Genomic DNA, 21,592 nt, shown 5'->3' with positions numbered 1-21,592 from the left:
TTCACCGAGAAATTCTGGCTAATTCCACAGAGACACAAAGCGTTGAAAATTAGTGCGAAATGCAGTATGAATAATAATATTACGTGAATAAGGAGAAGACACCCTTCGTTAAAGCTGCATCAACAAACTAATAATATTCAGCACGGTTACTTGTTTTAAATTAAATTGTGTTACAATAATTACATAATGTGTTTAAGTAATTATAGAATAAAGGCTGTAAAAAGGGAAAGAGTAAAGACAGTAAAAAATTCTTGCCCAAAATACAAAGATATGTGAAAATTTTCTGACGTGAACATAAAGTTCAGTTAAAAGCATATATGAAAAACAATATGTTATAAAATGCATTTTTATTACGTTATAATTATAATTAATTAAATGTTACTTCAAAAATAAAACGAAGTAAAAAAATAGGCACGGTTGCGTCATGTTTTATGTAATCAATGTCGACGCTCGTAAGCACATTAACACGATTCCACACAGTACAATTTAACCGCGCCGTAATTCGTTTACGTGGATTTGATAACGCATAGGCGCGGAGCAAAACGTGCTCGGATCGGATTTTGTGTTCCTCATTAAGTAACTCGCTACATTAATCGATTGCAACGCAACAGTTCTGCGTGCGCTTAAAAAGATATGTAGGTCACTTGTCGCTTCACGAGATATATTAGTGTAAGCGAAAGATTAATTGCACCGAGATCGGCGAAATCATGCACATGATGATCACATGATGATCACATGCTCAATTTGCTAATATGTTAATTTGTTAAATGTCGAGGCCATGTTTAACCGATGTAACATTCTCTGAGTTAAATTCAATCAATACTTACGATTACGAAATTGATTACAAAACAATAATAAGAAAAGTCCGCAGAAGGAAATCGTATCATTTTATCACCCACAACGCCAAAATAAGATAAAACATAGAAAATATCTGTGATATTGTCGGAAACCACTTTGCGCGAAAATACTGCTAATTACTTTGGAATTCCGCCAAAACGTTCAGCCAGTGAGAATATTTTCGAACCGTGGCGCGTGATTTGCCATAGGATCACAGCTATTAATGCTCAAATTAGGGCAGCATCATAATTAATAAACTTGGCAAATTAACTTTTGAACGTTGTCAAACTTAACTAAATTATATAATTGACAATAGCAAAGTGAGAATACTCGCGGCAGAAATTCATGTAAAGATTTAATTTAATGTAAAACTATTGTAATTTCTACAAATAACTATTTTGTTATTATAATAGTGTTTCAATGCAAAAGAAATAAACGCAAAATATAGTCATACAATAACACAAGGTAAAAAATACGATGTACTTCCTTTATATCACTCTCGCCCCTAAAACTGTATAAATATAAATCCTTATTCAGTTAATTTGCACATTACTGGCGCATGTGTGTATGTCAGTCATAAATTAACTGATGTTGTGCAGTTTTTTGTTTCTCGTATCTATTCGATATTCATGCATCGTAGTACGCAGTAGATCGTATTGCAAACGCAGTTACTTACACACAAATTAAATTCACGACGCGTGCTTAATTATTTTATTACTAGCGGTCGCGTAAATGAGATTCGTTTTTCTGTATTTCTCTGCTGGCTGTTTTTATAAAATGCATGAAAACAGCGTTCCTCTTTTTTTTTAGTTGAAGTATAAGATTATGACATTTTATTACAAGCGCTATGAATATTCATTCGTGTTCTCATTAATGGCTCATTGCGCTGCGAACGATCTGCCAACGTGAAAATACGATACTACATGACGAGAAGTGAGAAGAACGAGCAGCGGACGATGTTACCGCCAAGAATTATCCATAAAAATGCAAAAGAGGATGCACAACAATTCCAATAAACACCGTCTTTAATGAGAAGCAGGTCGGACTTTAGGAAAGCGCCCGTTCCACCTTAATCGCACTTTGTAGAAAACTTTTATAAAATTATGGAAAAGTTTGTGCGGTCATTATTATCGTCTAGGAACAAAAACGCGTTGCCACTAACAATTATAACTTTATATCCTTTTTAGACCAGTCACGATCAATTTATTTTTTTAGCATAAATATTATATCAATGCGACTAAAATGTGACTAAAATGTGACTAAAATATAACAAATTTAATTCACGTTACTTTGAACAAAAATTGTATCGACAGATAACTGTCTCTTTCTCAAGCATGTACAATTAGCAAATATTTTATAACTTTCTATTTCAATTTCTAAAAATCTGTAAGTTCAGCTCGTACAACGTAAAATTTATTTTCATTTTTCTAAGAATCTCTTCTTATATATTCGAGCGCAGCGTGGAATACGATGGAAAATAAGGGCAACTTAAAAGTTAAATCGCGCCGGTGGACGCCAACACGAAAAAACTTCACGAACACGCGGTATTTATTTATAACATATTCTGTACAGTCACCCCTCTGTTATGTCGCAAAACCGCAGCATGCGATGCATATACAGCGACCCACTCTGCAGAGAAATGCCATGAAGAAGTCATCCCGTAAGTTCCATAAAAGTTTACGGAGGGCACAAACTTTTGATCGAAGGAACAGTCTGTATAACCATATCTCTTTTATATCAATTTTAGTTTTCGAAAATAAGCAATTATTACGATGTAATTAAAAATTCTATTTTTGATCTCATTTTATATGATGATTATTTATTTCATACTAAGGTAAATATCCCTGTGACCAGAAATGTCACAATCTCTGACTATACATATATTGATAAAATTATCATTTCATATTTATAAATACAAAATCCAATAATACAATTGTGCAATATTTAACTAGATAATGAGTATAATGAGCTAATATAACGTAATAAGGTTATATTATATTAAAACAATTTAAATTAATTCTTAATAATTTTGATCAGCATTTTTTATTTTAAAAACAAATTTCTGAATTTAATATTTACTTTATATCTGATTTTACGAGAAAATTTTATCTCTTTCAGAAACTACAATTTATTTTAAAGAGATTTTATCATATTTTGGGAGAGCTTCTAACATTAACAAATGGAAATATTAAATACTGTAGATGTATATTTTATGGTTGACTTATACTACTTTCTCTTTAAATCTTTCAGGTATCAGGCAGAAGGCCGAGTAATAACGTCGACATTTCAGCGATGTTATTCCGGAAAGAGAATAACAAAAAGCCGCGACCGGAATAGAATTTTGAAATATGGGGCCTATTTTATCGCGGACACTGATATAAAAAAGAGGAGAACCACGGTGTCTCCCCTTGTTACTATGAAATATTTGCCACGGTGGCTTCAGCGTGTACAGCCGATAAAACAAAATCCGATTAAACGCTTTGTTTTCGTCACGCTTTTTTTCTACAGTACGACGCTGGTTGCGCCTGTGTCCTAATTGATTTGCCGAGTAATGGATCAGCCCGCACGTTTCATTGCTACAGACAAGCGATCTGGGCACCAACCAACAATGTGACACTCCTGTGTGCAACCACGCGATGCAATGTATTTCACTCTATATTTATCAGCGATCTTATTACAACGTATTAACTTGAAATCCATTATTAAACTGAAACAACGTTCGATCTTTACCGTTCTCTTATTTCTATAGAAAATGGAGCACAGCGATTATTGATTTCACGAGGCTCAACAATCCAATATTTCTACAAATGCTTTCGACGTTCGGAAATTTTGAAGCTGTTATAAATGACGTTAAACTATATAATTAATGGTAATTAATGTCAGACGACATCGGTTGTGACAACTGCGTCAGTTATATTAATTCATTTGCAATCCTTTCGTAAGTACAAGATTAAGACCAACATATGTTACAGTGAAAATACGTTGTTGCTAAATAACGTGGATTATTTTACTAGTTTGATATATTGTACAGTTGGAACAAGCGTCTCGTAATATATTGCCATAGTAGTTAAAATTATTTCAGCGAGCTCCGCGCTGCAGAGCATTAAAAAATTTCTCTAATTGCACACCACTACTGGAAGTTCTGTACATACATGAACTGTTATTTCATTATCACCGATTTCCCTGTTACCTCGACTGCTTGATTATGTTAAGCCCGGCATCGCATTGGCCATGCATGCTCGAGGCATGCACTCACGGACTTGACCAACTTAGGGGAGTGCCCAAGGTGAAGAGTAATAGACAGGAGGTCGGGGCAAGCTACGTACGAAGCACTAGAGACAGTGAAGTGTAATACTACGTGCAGGAGAGCGTAATAACGTTATACTGCTAACTAACTTCGCCGATGTACCGCCTACTATATCAACCTTGCATCCTTAGTCGTTAAACGTGAAGCCAGTGAGAGTTTTCGCATTAACAAGTACATAGAAATACAAGCCGTGTAGTTAGATAAGGAAAGATATAAATACGTCAATTTGAAATGTAATGGTAATGGTAAGAAAAAAACTTGACTGCGTCCAGACACGTAAGAAAGCATAGCGGATTTGGCCAATTAATTGAAGTTATGTGAAGGATTATGTTATAAATAGCGAGATTCGATTAATTTTTCTGCGCTGTGTGCGAATATAATCCACTGTGAAAATCCCTACGAAAATGTTTTCAGAATATAGCGAGAGTGCAATTCACGAGACGTGATAGTCTTTTCATAATAGCTCATTAAATGAGAGAAGCCGATGCACAGCGATACGATAGGATTTAGCAATCACGATAGACGACATGGCGCGATCGAGCGTCGTTTATTTGCAGCGCTGCATTTGACGCGTTCGGTTAAACGATCTCGCAAAACGCCTCCCGGGAGCAATCAAAGTGTAATAGAATGTTCTCGATAAATTGCGTACGCATCCCGTACGCTGTTCTGATTCCCACATAATATCACATCGCTCGCACATGCACCCACTCCGAGCGAATAAAAACGGTTGTTACGTCTTATGGCCCGTGCGTGACATTTGTAGGTATAATTTTGATTTATGAAAGCAATCTTTTATGCAAATTTCTAGAAAGCGCTGCTTAAATAATCGCGTAATATTTTTGCACGAATTTCAAATATGTAAATGAAAAAGTTAAGCTTGTGTTAAAAATGATAGAATGTACATGTAATATCTTCCAAAATGCAAAACCGTTATAAATGCTACGTAAATATTACTTAAATTTTTACTGAAAAAAATAAATTGTTATTTTATATTAAAAAAATTTTTAGTCGGATATCGAGATAGATTTGATTAATCAATTAAAATTCTCTTGAATAAAAATTCTCTTCAATTAAAATTCTCTTCTCTTGAATGAACTTGAAAAAGCGGATTTATTGTTGAATAGATTTAATCGGTTATTTAATTGTACTCCAATTTTACTCCAAATTGTGCTTCAATTTTACAAAATAAATAATGAGACTTATTAATCACTTCAAAATAATTCCCACAATTGCTAATTTGTGTTAACCGGTCTTTAATCGTACCTGCGATCCCGGTTGATTGAAAGTTTTGTATGTTTTATTCAAAGCTTCGCTGCCTGCGTTTGGCACAAGCAGCGCGCTCGTTCATCATGTGTCGGACCACTATAATCGAGCGTTTTCGAGGGTGATTAAATTGTCAACAGTCTCCGAACGCCTCACTGCACCCTTTCTTTCAACCTCAACACCGCTATCTCGATATTGCTAATTTGTCGTACAGAGATTTTCCGAGCACCGCTATATTGACACTACATTTATTCCGAAACAATCAAAAGTGTGAAGTGAATTAACCGATCATAGTTAAAATAGATAAAATAAATGCGTCGAAGACAAAGAGAATATGTATACCATGCCTGAGGAAAATTCGAAATTGGTTTATTGATAGAAACGGCTGATTGAAAAATCGCTTTTACAAAACCGACAAAATCAAATACTGTTTGAAGTGCCGCTTGAAATTCATGAATGCCGCGTCATATCTATAACCAATTAGGTCACATACAGCGGAAGCCGCCGCAACTGTTGACCATCGGCTGGGGAACTTTAATGAAAGCCTTTCAAAATTCACCGGACGTATCATTCTTTATCGGAGCAATTAGAATATCTATGCAGACTGCATAAACTATCAAGCGTCCGCCAGCCAAATTGCTGGAATGTTAATTAACTACATCTAAGCGTAGCGCAATAATTATTGCCCGTATAGGTGGTGCATAACGAAACGACACGAATACGGATTAAAATTCCTCTCCCATAACTATCAGTTGGCACATTATCGACTACAATGGCAGTGCTGCAGAGTATTCGTAATACTAAAATGTTACCTTATCTACAACTCACCTGATGCCACCCCGAGTCGTGTCGTAATTCAATGTACGGGATCCGTGCCGCCATGTGACATAGCCAGTCGGTTGCGGTATATTGCTGACTACACACTTCAGTTCTATTGTACTACCTGCTTTGTAGAACTTGTCACCAGCCGTGGCACCGTGCTCATCGACTATTTCCACCTTCGGCACTGCACAGAAATTGATTAACTGTAGGTAATTCCATACGTATATTTCAATGGAAAAACGATTGCATTCAATTGTCATAAATGGCAATGTAACAATTAAATGGTTACAAAACAATGAAATATGCATTTTGAAGAATATTATTTCTTAAACTCTGTTGAGATTGTTACATAGTATTTTCCGACTATACGCAATGCATTTCGATAAATCACGGCAGTTGAACAGTTATCTGCTATAAATGCCAACGATCACAGAGCGAGCAATCTCACTTTCGTAAGTGCTCGAGATCAAAGTGGCAACGGTGTCATTGAACGCGTGAGCAGCAAATGAAGCTTCAGGATCGAATAGAGGCAAGCATTAGTTGCGGTTTCCGAAGCGAAGTCGCGCTTAATTGCCGCCGTAAAGCAACGGGAAATCGGTTGCTTTTCCTTTTAGTACCCCGTCGCTCGTTTTTCGATCACGTTTTTCGTAACGGCAAATATACGTCTGATCGAACCACGGAAATTTACCTCGTTCAGAGATTTTCGCATTCGATGCGAAAACCCTATTTTCGATTACAGTCGAATAAAAAGGAAAGTGAACGAAGACTTTATAAACAATATCAGCGTCGAACTATCTAGTCCAAAATTTGTTTTCTTATCAAATCTAACTGTCAGATTTCTTGACTCAGCAGCTTTCAGCTAAATAGATAACATACAATTTAGATGATAAGTACATAATTAATTGCATCTAACGCGTCTTAAGTGTGGTGTTACGAAGATAAGAGTTTCAGCAAGCGTACGACGGGACGTGACCTATCTACAATCAACTATATAATGAACCCGGATCAACAGTGATTTCGCTTCGATGCAAACAAAATAAGGTAATAAAATTTTAAATTGAAGTTGAAAAGCAAAAAAAAAAATAAAAAAACAATTTTTAGAAGTTCCTTGAAGATTATCAATGGACTTCTTTTTAATGGAAACATAAAAGAACAATTCCGAATAATAATAAGATAGAATACTTTCTTGTCAAATAAACAACAGATGAAAGGTCTTGATAATATTCAGTAATTAAATTATAATATGTCAAATAGAATTAATATTATTCTCTGCGCATTTTACTTAAAATATCAAAACATAGTGACGCCAACAATGTTTATTAATACAAAATTCAAATTAATTTCTGAATGTGCTAGAAATTAATTTCGCACCGTCGCCTGAATTTATGTTTGTTATTTACGTATATTATAATGACTGCATGTTTTTATTAAATTTTTCGCGAAGAACGATGGCATTGCTAATACATAAAAATACCACTACGACGCAGAAAAACACCATTGTTAACGCAAAAACAGGAAAAAAAAGAGATAAAGAAAATACGACTGAGAAAAATACAGGAAAAGAAGCAGGAAACAACAGAGCGACAATTGTCGCGAGAAGAACGAGCGAATCGACCATAAATACGACGCGAACATTGGAGGAAGCCTTTGCCTCGTGGCGCCAGCTAATCAAAGCCTTGGCAGACTGATTCTGCAGTTGCTCTCGCTCTCCACGTCCCTCCGCTCGCTCCGCTCGCTCCGTCCGCCTGACCAAACACAATGCCTGACAGCGGCAAACTTTTGAAACGTCCATTTAGGAAAAACTCCATTTGCACCCAAATGAAGGCCACTGACTGTTCCTACCCGCCCATCCGTCCACCCCCTTCGTGTCTCCTTTCTTCTCTCACGAATCAACGCTTCGTAACCAACATTGCCTTGCCGCTGCTATTCAATCTGTATCATTCGGGCGACGCTTGCGCATCGTTAAGCGCAAACTAAACCGGGCCGCGCCCGACCGATGCATCTATGCGTTAACTATCAACTATTGTGCCGCCTCGTCATTACTAATACCGCTGTACTATCCTTTTTCCGCCACACGTGGACGGGAAACGCCCATTGAGAGTAAAAAAACAACCCATTAAAGCAGAGCGAAACAGCCAGAGACAAAGAGCGCCGGGATTTTTTTTTCTAAAAACGGAGGCCGTTTGGCCGGCTCGCCACGATTTATCCATTTTTGCTTCTTTATTTATTGGGTTACCGTGACTCCCTTGCGGTTGGTGTACTCCGGATACATCCTTTGAGAGTGACTTGTAACGCAACGTCCTTTGAGAGTTGCTTTCTTTCGTGCGACTCGCACCGTCGCTATATGCTCTTTGCTCTTTCCCCACCGCTTGTTTTTACGCGACGCGCAAAAAGAGATATTCATGGCGAACTCCTTTTCGCCGCTTTTAACCTCGTATATCCTGTCGACACAGGAGCTCGACGAAAAAGAAAAATTTGACTGTTGAATCAAAGTGCGAGAAGTACTTCTCTATTCATACGTGCAGCATTCTCTCTTCAGCAACCGTCAGGATTTTTTGTTTGCAATTTTCCAGCATTGCGTTAAAAATTGCAATAATTACGTTACAAACAGTAAATGTACTCTCAATTCTCACGCAATACGCGCCAGCATGTGAAAACATGTTGTAGTTTGAACTATACATTTATGACTATGTTAAAAACTAAACGTTGATAATATTACATATACCACGTAACTATGAATACATAAAAGTAAATATATTATGAACAAATAAAAAATGCTGTCATGTATTTACTCGCAGTTGCGAGAGAGTTCTGTTTCCTCCAACGTAATTACAGCATTCATATTGCAACATTTCAACATAACGTAGATTCGGTTGCACTTGTAGAATAAGTTTAACTTGAAACAAGAACAAAGTTCTTATTATTTTACCGTGGACAATTTTACTTTTATTAAAAATTTTCGAAATTAATGCGTGGATTATAATGCACTTATAATCCACGATTAAAAAGTGCACGAACGTAATAAAAAACGTAACTATTGAAAATGTATCTTATTACATGTTCTTGTATGTTAACGAACTATTCAAAAAACTTGATGAAGCTTACATCCCCGTCGAATCATCTTCTTACAACACGAATTCCCATTCACGGTAAAGGTCATCCGCAATAAATGACTCGAGGTAATTTGCGTTGCAACAATGCGATTGGCCAGCAATGAGATTAACGCTACATTTCACGAACGCTTCGACGGTATGTCCCCTGTATTTCCGTATCCCAGGGGTGCGCGTGCGTCCCTTGTGCACCCACAAACGGCCGCGTGCAATTACAAGCAGGTACTTTGAACACGAGACCCATCGTTGGTACGTGGTTTACTGCGAGCGCCCCGTGCGACATGTTCCAGCAAAATTACCACATAGCGAGGCAACGTAGGGCACAGAGCCGTAATATGATGCGCAAAAGAGATCAGTAAAACGAAAAGATACGGTCGCGTGAGCACAACCAAGTAATCGTCGGTGAAAAGTTTGACAGGAAACTCGGGATACATCAGGAATTCCTACAGGGAATCAATCTCAAGTTTACGCGTGTCTAACTTTTACTTTTTCGCTTACGCGTCTCACATACGTCGTTTGTATGCACACGTTATCAGAACTTACTGAAACGTTAATGCGATTTGAGACGTTGTGGAGCGATCGAGTGAATGGTATTCGCTATCCAACATTATATGTATCAGATTTTTTCTAAAAGCCTTTATGCATTTTTCTAGAAATTTTATTGAAAAAAATAATGTAACAAAATTAATCATGAATATATTTTTCTTCTTTTTCAATAACTTTTTACTAACTGATCATATTTTATTCGAAAAATTCAGTAAATTTTAATAAAAAAAAACTTTGAAAAAATTTTTTAAATAATTGATGCTTTTGTTCAAATCACATTCTATACTCCATTATGTGCGTAATACAATTGGGAAAATAATTATCGTTTATTGAGCTTTGATAAAGTGCAAGTCATTAATAAAGAACTCAATTAATTAGACTTAATTAGACTTATCTTTCAAGACGATTTTTCTGAAATTATTCAAAGATCGTGACTGCCATGCAATGTACTAATTATGAAAGATCAAAGAGCAATATAAAGAAGTAAGAAATTCTTCAAGCGCAATATTACTTCAATAAATCAAGTTGAGCATAGATCTGAAGAATACATTTAACGCTTTACAGTTACATTGACGTTTAACCATTAGTTTTGATCATTTTTTGTAGATTTTGTTGTATTTACTTTCAATGCTCTTTCCAAATATATTGTAAATTACTTTATCAACAAAATTTGTCTTTTAGTTTATATTTTATAGTATAAAATTAGATATTATATTGTATAGAATAAAATAGCCATAACAGAGCATAATAACCATTTTAAGATAAAAGTTAAAGAAAAAAAATTTTGCAAATGCCTATTTTTTAATCAGATTTGTCCGTCTCTGTTGAGCAATATCTTACAATTAATATAATTAAAAAGCCAAAATCGATTTGACTCTGTGCAAATGATTGTAACGCGACTTATTATATCATAAGACAGTTTTCCAGTACGTAGAAAATTGTCGATAGAGATCCAAGGAGCAAGTAGCTTAGCAATGCGATTTGAATAACCAGTCTTTTCCTATCGGTCTCGAGAATGACGATCGCGCGCGCGACGTGGCGCGACCTCGGAACATGAATTCAGCCCCGTGACAAGCGCGAGACGGAGACGCGCACGAGATCCGGACGAGAGATGTACACGCGTGTTCCCCTGAGGGAAACAAGAGGCGCATATGCACGCGCAACCCCGAGGGTCGCGCGTGTATGCATATGCATCTTCACCCCTCCGCGCCCCCTCCCGCAGGCAACGCGCGAGATTGTGAGCAGTATGCATGGGAATCACGTTGTTGATGTACGAGTGGAGCGGCACCTGTATACGGCATGTGCCGCCGCCGCCGCCGCGTCGTGGAACGCGACGCCGCTTCCCGACCTCAGCCAAGCCTTCGCATCGCTTCACCATCCGCGTTCGTGTATGCGCGCGCGCGCTCGCGTACTAGCTTACGACCCACTATTTTCGCATAGGGGGAGGGAAAACATTCCCGCCGCATTTTACAACGTGGATAAACCACCGCTATTCTCTCGCGCCCGAACGTCGAGACCCGGGTTCGAGCGCGCGCCACCCGAAAATAATCCTCTCCACCTTGCCGTCGTTCTGTGTTGTTTTTCTTTCCACTGATCTCTCCTTTTGTACTACCCTATCTCTCCCCTATCTCCTTTTCTCTCCGTTTTCTTCTCCCATTCACCTGTCTCTTTGCCCGACGTTACACCCCTCGCATTCCACCGCGTACCCGTCGCGTGCTCCGGTGTCCAATACCAAAGTTGGCCACACTCGCCTTTGTGTTACGTCGCTGCGATAATGGACAGACAAATTGCTCTCTTTAGCCGCGGGCCAGAGACGAACGTGACTGCATGACAAAGTTAATGTCTTTCGTGGAACGTAGAAAAGAGACGCATCTAGTTAACTGGCGTTTGTTTAGACACGAGACAAACGCATCAGTAAATGACCAGCAAATTGCCGCCAGATCTATTTTTGCGCATGTGTAATCGTATGAAATAATATTATTATATGTACGTAATATTGACAGCTTTTAATTATCACGTCTTGTATGTTTGTATTCCCTTTTTATGATGATAATAAAAGAATTATTCCATCCCTTGCACATACATATGCTATATCGCGGAAAATCTGCTCGCGCTGGCGGTGTAAATTTTCACAGTCAATACGAAATATGTAGCATATTCTAAATTACCATTGCAGTGGTCTAACGTACAACTACATTACGAACATAGTGATATTGCGAATTGACTTCCACCTGGCGAGACGTACGTATCCTAGCGTCAAGAGCTTTTAATTAAAATATGGAGATCAGAGCGCAAAGCCGGCCATTGTGGCTTCGAGTGGGGCTGCAATAATAACAGATAATATATCGCTCGTGAAAAGCCGCTGTAACTGGCTCTTTGAAACAATGAATTCAAATCCGCGACTCGTTACCGTTGGCGGAACAATAACGTCTCAAATCCACGTCCGCGACGATTGCCAAAGCTATATTTATCGCAAATATTATCCTACACTTTCCCCTTCTCACTCAATGTCTCTCCCCCCCCCCCCCCTTCCGGTAATGCGCTTACTGCGTTTATATACTTCGCGCGTGCACACACTTTTATTCTCAAACGTTATACGGGTATCCGTGTTCGTACACGCGATTCAGCTGGCGCTCAATTCACGTTCAATTCGTTTTACGTCACCGTATAAATCGCGTAAGCGTGATTCGCGCGCTTTAATAGCGCCGTTAATCAAACAGATAATCTTAACCATACCTCGGCCGTTGCCACTATATCAAACAAGTCGTCGTGCGATTTTTATTAGAATTTTACGACTCAGTTATTACAGATGGCCGGCTGCAACACGTTGCGACGTCCGCGCGCAGCGCCAAGATTCGCGCATGAAAGAAGCCAGAGCAAATAATTATGTTGTGCGCGAGAAATTCTCGCTCTCTCAATTCCCCGATTTTCGCGAGCGTTTCTACGCGACTTTTAATTTCTCTTAATGCGCTTCACGCGCCGCTAAATGCACCGTGGGATATATCCTCGTTACAGTCTACTCCGACTCGGTCTAGTTAACTGATTGGTTTGCCAGTCATTATCTCGATGTCACGCTCCGCGGAATCCGGTGTCTGCTGTCCTCGCACTGAACATTAACGGATATTGCGGAATTGGATGCATCTCGACGTGGCTGCAAAATGCGCGCGCGCGATCCTTTCGTCATCGATTCAAACGAGCAACGTCTCAATCGCCATAACGCACGGTTGAAGGCAGACAACGGTGTTCCGTTGTCGGAGAGCAGTTCCCCGGGAGCGAAAGGGGGAGACAAGCTTTACTAAAACGTAGTATTATTCAGTAAACCGCAGGGATTCCGCGGCTCGAGCGTAATAACGCTTAACTGCGAGCGATGGAATCGATTCTTGGACCCGATAGGCAAAAACCCACCCTTTATAGATTTATTCCTCGGAATCCGTAACTTAGTCTTCTCATTATTCACTCTTTCTTCTTGTCTGCGTATGCTAGACACTTCTTTTCAGAATATTTCTCTGTTAACGTTCAATTTAATCATCTAATCTCTCGTAAAAGTAGTGTAATAATATACGCGCGTGTTACAAAAATTATAAATAAGCGTAAAATATATTGCTGCATAATTTAGTAATCCGTTATTATCTGCCGTTATAATAATATCGTTTCGTTTTCTATAAAATTAAACTCCACGAATGTCTCTCTAAATGTGGAGAAATGCGCTTTAAGCGCGAGGCAAACGGAAAATAGGAGCGCAAAGGGGAAGAAAAAGACACGAAGGGAAGAGAATAAAACCGGAGAACAAGCCACAGAAGAAGGGAGGAAGGTTGCGTTTTATGGGAGTACATATAAATTCCTATTCCAAGTCCGAAAGAGAACCAGACGAGGAAAAGAGATGACTTTATCGATCGCTTCTAAAGCTCGCCGTTATCTAGATACGGCCGGCTGATGTTTTAGCGAACGAAAAAAAGTCCCGCCGAATTTAACCGAGCCAAAGATCGGACGGCAGGAGCTATCAAGCAAAGCCGCCCGCTTTCTTTATCCGATAGAAGGAAATTGGAGCTTAATCGGCATCGCTCCCCGCGCGCGTATCTGCAATAGACGTATTTCACTTTTCGCTCGATGTGTGTTGTGTTGTTAATGCTAACGTATATCTATAAGTAATAGAACCAGGAAACGACATTCATGAACGCATCCTTACGGAAATCTATGACACAGATAATCTCGATGGATTCTATAACAAGCGCGCACAGCATTTTATTCACGTGCGCAATATATAGAAAACAGTATTGTGGATGAACAAGCAGGGCATCACACGCGAGAAAGTATCTACAAAAATATACGAAAACGATGCTCTCCGCATTCGAATCAATTGATACGGCGAAACTGCGCGCTCAGCTCAATCACATGCGATAACAAGCCATTGTTTATTGTTCCATTGTAGACGTCTAACAATGCGATATGCTTGACCTAAGCCGAGCGCTACTAAGCTGCAGCGATCTGTCACATACTTGGGTCAACGCCTTAGGCGTTAAGTGATTTACCCAAACGCGCTATTGTCTATGTCAAGAGTCGCAGAGTAATTGCGGGAGCACGAATGAATTAGTGCTAATTCGGATTATCGCAAATTAACGGTTTGTATGTTCAAATAACATGGCATATTATCGCAACATAGAAATAACGAGATCACGGGTGGGAATAAAATATAGCGTGCTACATGAAGAATCTTGAACGCGCAAAAGGGCTATTTCGATATATAACCCTGATATTGTAATTGCGTATCGCAGCAGTGTTCCTCCATTTAATTAGACGCATGTACTGTACAGGCGACGACTAAATGCTATTCACATACGCAGACATAATCAACTGCTGATAATATGATGAATAATCCGTTGTATTTGAAGTACGTGCAAACCTGCCGAATAAATGAGAGAGCATAGAATGTGATGTTCGCGAAACCGAGAATTATTGGAAAATAAGTTAAGTGCGTTGTAGCGGAATACCATTTACGCTTGCAAATGATACTTTGACTGATCATGGAAATTGCCATTTATATGCTATCATCGCAGTTCATATTGTGAATAAAATATTCTAAAGTTTAATGTTAACCAAGTTCTCGGAAATAAATACGGCTTCGCATTGCAGTAATTTAATAACTATTCATTAGTCCAAAACGCGCAGTTTGCATTCATGTCGTACACATACATACACAACGTGCATACGCACGCATACACACAATCGAATCGAACTTTAAGATCACATTAGATTGGCGTGCTATTTGTCTAACGGTGAAAACATCGTCCATTCGCCAATCGGCCCATTTCGAATTAAATGAAAGCGCAATTACTGCATTGGTTTAATCGCGCATCGTCGATCACCCTGACGTTATACGAGTGACTAACGAACCGGTGGCAGACATTTCTCAACTCTTGTTGATTAATACTGCGCATCGCGGCCTTTCACGTTTATCGATCAAGTGCATTTACTAATTTACTACGCAACAAAGATAAATTTCGCAAAATTTAATAAAATGCTTCATTACTTACATTGTAAAATTAATCAATCACACCCGATGAATTGTCAACCATAAATAGGATATCAAATGTCATTACATTTATTTGCAATTAATAACTTTACGAGAAATCGAGACATTTTTTTTCTCACGTTTTTAATTTGTAGGTAATCTCAATTTCTCGATAGATATCAAATAAATAACCGCCGTGCGCACGGTAAATCTCGAAAATTTCAAGTGCTCGCGCAATTTGCACGAGCTTCAACGCGATTGGACGGGACATAAGTACGGCGACTGGAGGACGCCTCATTAAAACTTGATCCCGCGATTCCGAAAGGTTCCGCAGAAATGGGACGCGACCTAATACAATCCCACGAAACTATCTCTCCGCAGTGCAGAGTTACGATAAGTGGAAGAGTCGACGTTGATGACACTTTGTCGCGTCCGCAGTCTCTGCTCAAGATCTTTCGCGGTACCAAGTTTTACTTTTCCCTCCCGAGTTCTTTTACGATATTGCTTGAAGTAAGCCGCGCTAGAGCCTCACGCCTTGCGCCTCAAGATATAAATTTAAAATTATGCGAGTAATGCATAGTTTCTGCCTCGTACATACCAAGCGCCGCGTGAAAGAATGGTCGGCAGAGATGAGTCGCGATAATAGACTTTCAGTGATAAAGCGCAGCCTTATATTGAAACGGCTTACGTCGGCTGTTATGTCGTCGGCGCGAAAGAAACTATTACCGGCCGGTTGACGAGGCATAAATCAGTCCCTCTAAAAACGTGAAAACGAAAGCAACGACAATTTTCCATGAAATAAGCCAGAGGAAGAAATTGTTATGAAAGAAAAAGAAAAAATGCGAACTTTTTCGTACCATAAATTCAGTATGAAAAAATAAAAAGCAATTGTAATAAACTTTGATTTAAAAATAACTTCTTCCATTCCTTTTGTGCATGTTGCATATGTTACATATGTTATTCGACATATGTAATAATATTGTAAAATTATTTTAAAACAATTCTCTTATATAGATAAAACGACATCACGTATGTTTCATTCAAAAACACAATGCGTAAAAATAGTGTTTACACAAAGAGAAAATACTATTGTAAATAACCACACATCAATAAGAAATGCGCAGTAAATGGAAAAACACATTCGGACGTATATGTCAATGGATCGCACGGTATTGAAGATGAGAAATTCCTTCCTCTTTCCTTCCTTGTTCAACGACTGACACGCGAGATCCGGAAGAAGAAGCAAGGAATTTAGCTGCTGAAACAAGGTTCGTAAAACCATCTATTTGCCGGTAGTGCAAACCAAAAGACGACGTTTAAGTATGACTCGAGGGGTGATCTTCCGCCGCTTTTGTAAGCTTCCCCCACCCCCCTCTCGCTCGACTCGACAACGGGCGACTCACGAAAGACGAGGGTAAATATTGGCAAAGAGGAGGCGGGCTTGCTTGTGGAGAGCGATTTAATAGCGAGGCCTGCAATTTGAATCGCAAATTTCGGGCACGCTTACACGGAACGCTGCATGGTTAGAAAATAATTAAGGATTTATGGTTTTCGTATAAATTTGCCTAATTCGCGTACTCGACAGCGCGATGCGACGCGGCGCGACTCGTCGTTCCTCACCGTCGCGACAAAACTTGCATACGTATCGTGTACGTTCCGTTGTTGAGGTAGGCGAGATTATTCCGACGTTGTAAGATAGGCTTATCGTGAAATGTGTTACTTCATAAAAATTCTAAACGCTTTGTAAAAAGCCGGCGAATTTGCGCGCAAAACACGTTTTGCGATAAACTTGCGATAAACTCGAGATGAATCTCCCCCTCGTACAACGATGATAATTTCTGATTTCAGATAAACCACCGACAAACTTTCGTTTAGAAAAAATAATAAAAAAAAATCTACAAATTGAGAAACTCTACCTGTGATAGATATATCAAAGTTGTTTCTCAAAAACAAATTATTAATCGCTTCTGAACAAACTTGTTTACAACCTGTTAGATAAATCCACTGATATCCAATTTCTTCTATAATAAATGTGTACAATCAAAGCTGAATCATTTTCAGAGCTTGTACGATGTTCCGCTTGTGTGTTGATAAAAATACATTTACGGTAAACAAACAAAAAATTAGATACGCTCGTAAAATAGTTCTTCGTGCCTTGTTTTCACGTTTGTCTCGTTACACTGGCAATAAAGCTCCGATCGTCCGAAAGAATGGGTGTAAGTAACGCGATACTTTGTAACTTCCGACATGCCGGAAGTTATCAAGGCAGCGTAAGGAAATAAGACATTATCGATCAGTGTATAAAACTAGCACTTTATAGGCCGGCGCGACGTACTCATGATACAACAAGTGGAAGTAGCTGAAGAAGGTAGAGGTGCATCGATCATTGTGACAGAGCGGACGTCGGACAAAAATGATCGCATTCATTTAAAAGTAAAGCAGGCGCCAAGATGCATCGCAGAAAATTATTCAAATAACTAAAATATTAATATCAATTTCAAACTAAATAAAATGCAGATTTGACCTCTAAAATATATTTAAGAATTATTACATGACGATTCAATTGTTCGTGCGTCAACAGTCATATCTGAAAGTACACCTTCCTAGGATCAAGCCTCAAGAATCGCAAGAGGAAACGAGCCAGTCTGTGACTCTATGAGGGCAAAGTAAATAGGTACCGCGATTTTGAATAGTGACTTGTCGTGCTATATCACGACAAAATCTGTGCCACGTTCCGTATGAAGTTGGAGCGACTTTTTCCTCTCCCCCTCCACCCTTCAGCTATTTTTCCTCGGCTCTCGCCGCCTTCGTTTCTCTTTTTATGCACGCCCCGTTTCAAATCTTTCGTCGACGACAGCTTGCACGCCTTCCTTCCACGCCCTGTTCTTCCTCTCGCGCCCGAGAACTCTATCCTCCATACAGTTTGTACGCGACCGTCTAGGATGTGAGCCACTCGCGATCCACACGAGAGAGAGTAAGATAATATTAGTTTACATGTCGGGGAGGGGAATAATAGAAAACCCCTCGCGTTATACCTGTCGATGTGACCCAACGGAATTGTAAATGAGCCGCACCGCGTCTCCTTATGTATTTCATCTCTGCGCGCTGCCGACATATGTTTGCAAGACGAAATGAAGTTAGAAACATGCGGGAAAAAGAAATTGAGGATATTTTTAAACCTGTTTTTGTAGAGAATTCGCGTGCAAAAAGCATGCAGCGAGGTTATCTCAGATTATATCATAAACTTAAAAGAATCTGATTTTAATACATTCACAAAAAAAAATTACTTTATAAAATTTACAAAATTATTTCCCACGCATTCACAGTTTATTATGTCTCATGAAAATCATGTGTAAATAAAAGAGAAAAGAAAAAGATGCGGTGTAAATATACAGAGAAAGCAGGTACTGTTGGCGTGTAGCACCACATGATATCCATGTTTATCGCGCACGTTACGCAATTCCTTAACAAATATCAAACGTTGCTTATTGGCAATGTTTCCACTTTAAGCAAATAAGCAATGGTTCAAATTTTTATAAACTTTTAAATAAATAAGGCTGCAATCTACTCGACATTTTTCGCGAAAAGAGAATCGGAATGGTACAAAGCGACGGAAAAATGGAAAATGCAGCGCAGAAGGAAGAAGATAGAAAAATAGGAGAACGCCGGATACGGGATCAGCGGTAATTTTGAAGTCACGCACGATCGTTAATCTAAATTCCAGAGCTTTATTCCCGACGCTCTTTCAGGCGAACATACCAACGTCGGCACGGCGAAAATGCATCTGCCTTCGCACCGAAGTCGAGTACATCAACGAGACTGAACTGCTGATGCGAATTCCAAATTGAATTCAATATATCGTGCGAAACGCACAATTCCCTATGTGATATTGATGCAATATTCGTGCCCTCGAGTCATTTTGTTTCGGCACGATTTATTTTTCGACCATTACCTATATTTGATGAAGTAATATTTATCTTACCTATATTTGATAAACTAATATTTATCTTACGATATGCCAGAAAGAGACGGGTGTATTTATTGAGTATAAATTGTTAACTCTAGAATTTCATTTTACTAAAGCTGATTTATCTTAAATATGTAATAAACAAAGTTTATCAAAAAGCGATTATAAACTGTATTTCTGTCATATGATAATAGAATTAGAGTAAGTATATTTATTGTAAGCGTTAATCGAAACTTCAAACAATTGGTATTTCGACAAATATTATATTATATTATGTCGATACTAATTAAAGCCTTCTATTAAATCCTCCAATAAAATTACAACAAATCCCTTTATCAATAACAATGTATTACCGATATTAATTACATTCAATCTCTATTAAAAACGAATGAAATTGGCTAACCGTGTCTATTTCAATAAATTGTTTATAATATAACACATTATTTTAAAAAAATTATTCAAAACACTATTTCATAAATTTCAGTTATTCATCCCGTAAATCCAAATCTTTGTTAATATTACGTACTTTACTATTAAAAAATTACTATTAAAATTGTAAAATAAATAATTTACTACAACCTCTGCTATAATTTTTCTTAAATTTAATATTATAGAAAAAACTGGAGCTCTTTCAGCCGCAAGCAGAATTTTTTATAAAGCGCTTTAGTAATTCCGACTGTACATACATCGGGACTGAAACAAACACGCTTGTTCCATTTAACCTACACATGAGATTTCACTAACACATTTCAAACAACATCCATGTTGATATTACGAAACAGTGATAAATAATTCACACGCAATACAATTACATGCACTGCGCATCTAACTGCAATTTTACTAGTAACATTCATGCGCGTTTACTTTGAATGTGCTTAAAGCCGCTTCGCGCAACTATAGAAGCAAACGAATGGACCAAGTGGAGATAAGGTGAGTGCCAGTTACACAAGGGAAGAACTGTCAATGCCCCGTCCGAGTGCCGCGCGGATGCGCGCTACAAACATAAAGACGTGAGAGAGAGAGAAACGATCATTCCCAACAGGAACATAAATTTTAGGGGCGCTTACACTCATACCCGGTTAAATCCAACGACGTTGTACAGCTCTGTACAACGAAGTATCCATCGTGCGGAACTACGTACATACGCAGTCAGAGAAAATTATCAACCCCCGAAGGGTCGTAATTTTGTAACTGCCTCAGGATGTATATCGTCCAGTGAGATGTATTGTTAGTACACGAGTACTATACGCCAACCCAGCATAGATTTCTTAACTGCCGTCTTTTCTTTCGAAGACGTAATGATCGATTTCGATAATCAAAACAGCAATATGTACCGGCCTGCCATAAGCCGGTATTTGCATCCGATACACGATTCAGCTGCTATTAAACGAAACGATATCGGGGATAAATCAGGCGCGATACAGAGCAGTTCGCCGAGCGAGGCAAAGAGATGTCTTGGCAGACTCTATCGCCTCTCGAGACGACGTCGTATCTCTGTTTTTCGTCTCCCGTCGCGTCGGTGATGTGGGCGCGAGAAAAATGCTCCGGGATAAAATAAAAGTCGCGCTTGTGGGACAGGGCGCGAAGGGTGGCAAGCGTGACAGCGCTCACGAGGGATGCTCGATTTAACCTTACTACGGTAAGGAAGAGGAATCGATAGCTCGCACACATTCAGAAGATAAATCCTCGATAACCAAAAGGACAACCCTCGCGCTTGAGCCAATAAGAGTTGAACGAAAATACGCTCTCGCCCTTAGCGATTTAACTCTTGTTTCCATTGTAGCGCACGTGATCGCGATAAGATCAGCATTTCATTCGGAAAACGACGCGATTATCTCAATAGGACATAATGTTTATCACTTACTAAAAGATAAACGGTATTAGACGGGTATTAGACGAGTTTATGACTGTTTGCACTCCTCGATCATCAGAAAATAATGTGGGTATTATTATGTTTCGACATGAATAATATATAGCGTGCGTGTTAACAAACCGCGTTCGTACGCAGCATAAACGTATAAAATTTTAGTTCTCGGCTTTTGTTGAATGTAATGAAAGATAAACGGTATTAGACGGGTATTAGACGAGTTTATGACTGTTTGCACTCCTCGATCATTTTTCGATCAACGATAATCAGTGAGAAAAATAAAAGAATATTACATAAATATGTTGCATAATGTTATTACAATTATGCCAGATAATATTTATAAAAATCTCTCGACTAGAAATTT

General features: G+C 38.7%; 1 protein-coding gene across 9 annotated transcripts in view; it reads right to left on the bottom strand.

The window, feature by feature from the left end:
* The window catches only part of LOC105667821 (defective proboscis extension response 14), a 124,086-nt gene that overhangs the window by 34,344 nt on the left and 68,150 nt on the right, over positions 1 to 21,592 (bottom strand). For all 9 annotated transcript variants that reach the window (XM_067353440.1, XM_067353436.1, XM_067353445.1 and 6 more), the window contains one exon: positions 6,236 to 6,413. In XM_067353440.1, the coding sequence (XP_067209541.1) occupies positions 6,236 to 6,413 (178 nt within the window). The remainder of the gene's footprint in view (positions 1 to 6,235; positions 6,414 to 21,592) is intronic.

The sequence above is a fragment of the Linepithema humile genome, chromosome 4 (assembly GCF_040581485.1).
Source record: "Linepithema humile isolate Giens D197 chromosome 4, Lhum_UNIL_v1.0, whole genome shotgun sequence".
Taxonomy (NCBI): domain Eukaryota; kingdom Metazoa; phylum Arthropoda; class Insecta; order Hymenoptera; family Formicidae; genus Linepithema; species Linepithema humile.
The sequence above is the reverse complement of the archived record's forward strand: the minus strand, read 5'-3'. Positions and strand labels throughout refer to the sequence as shown.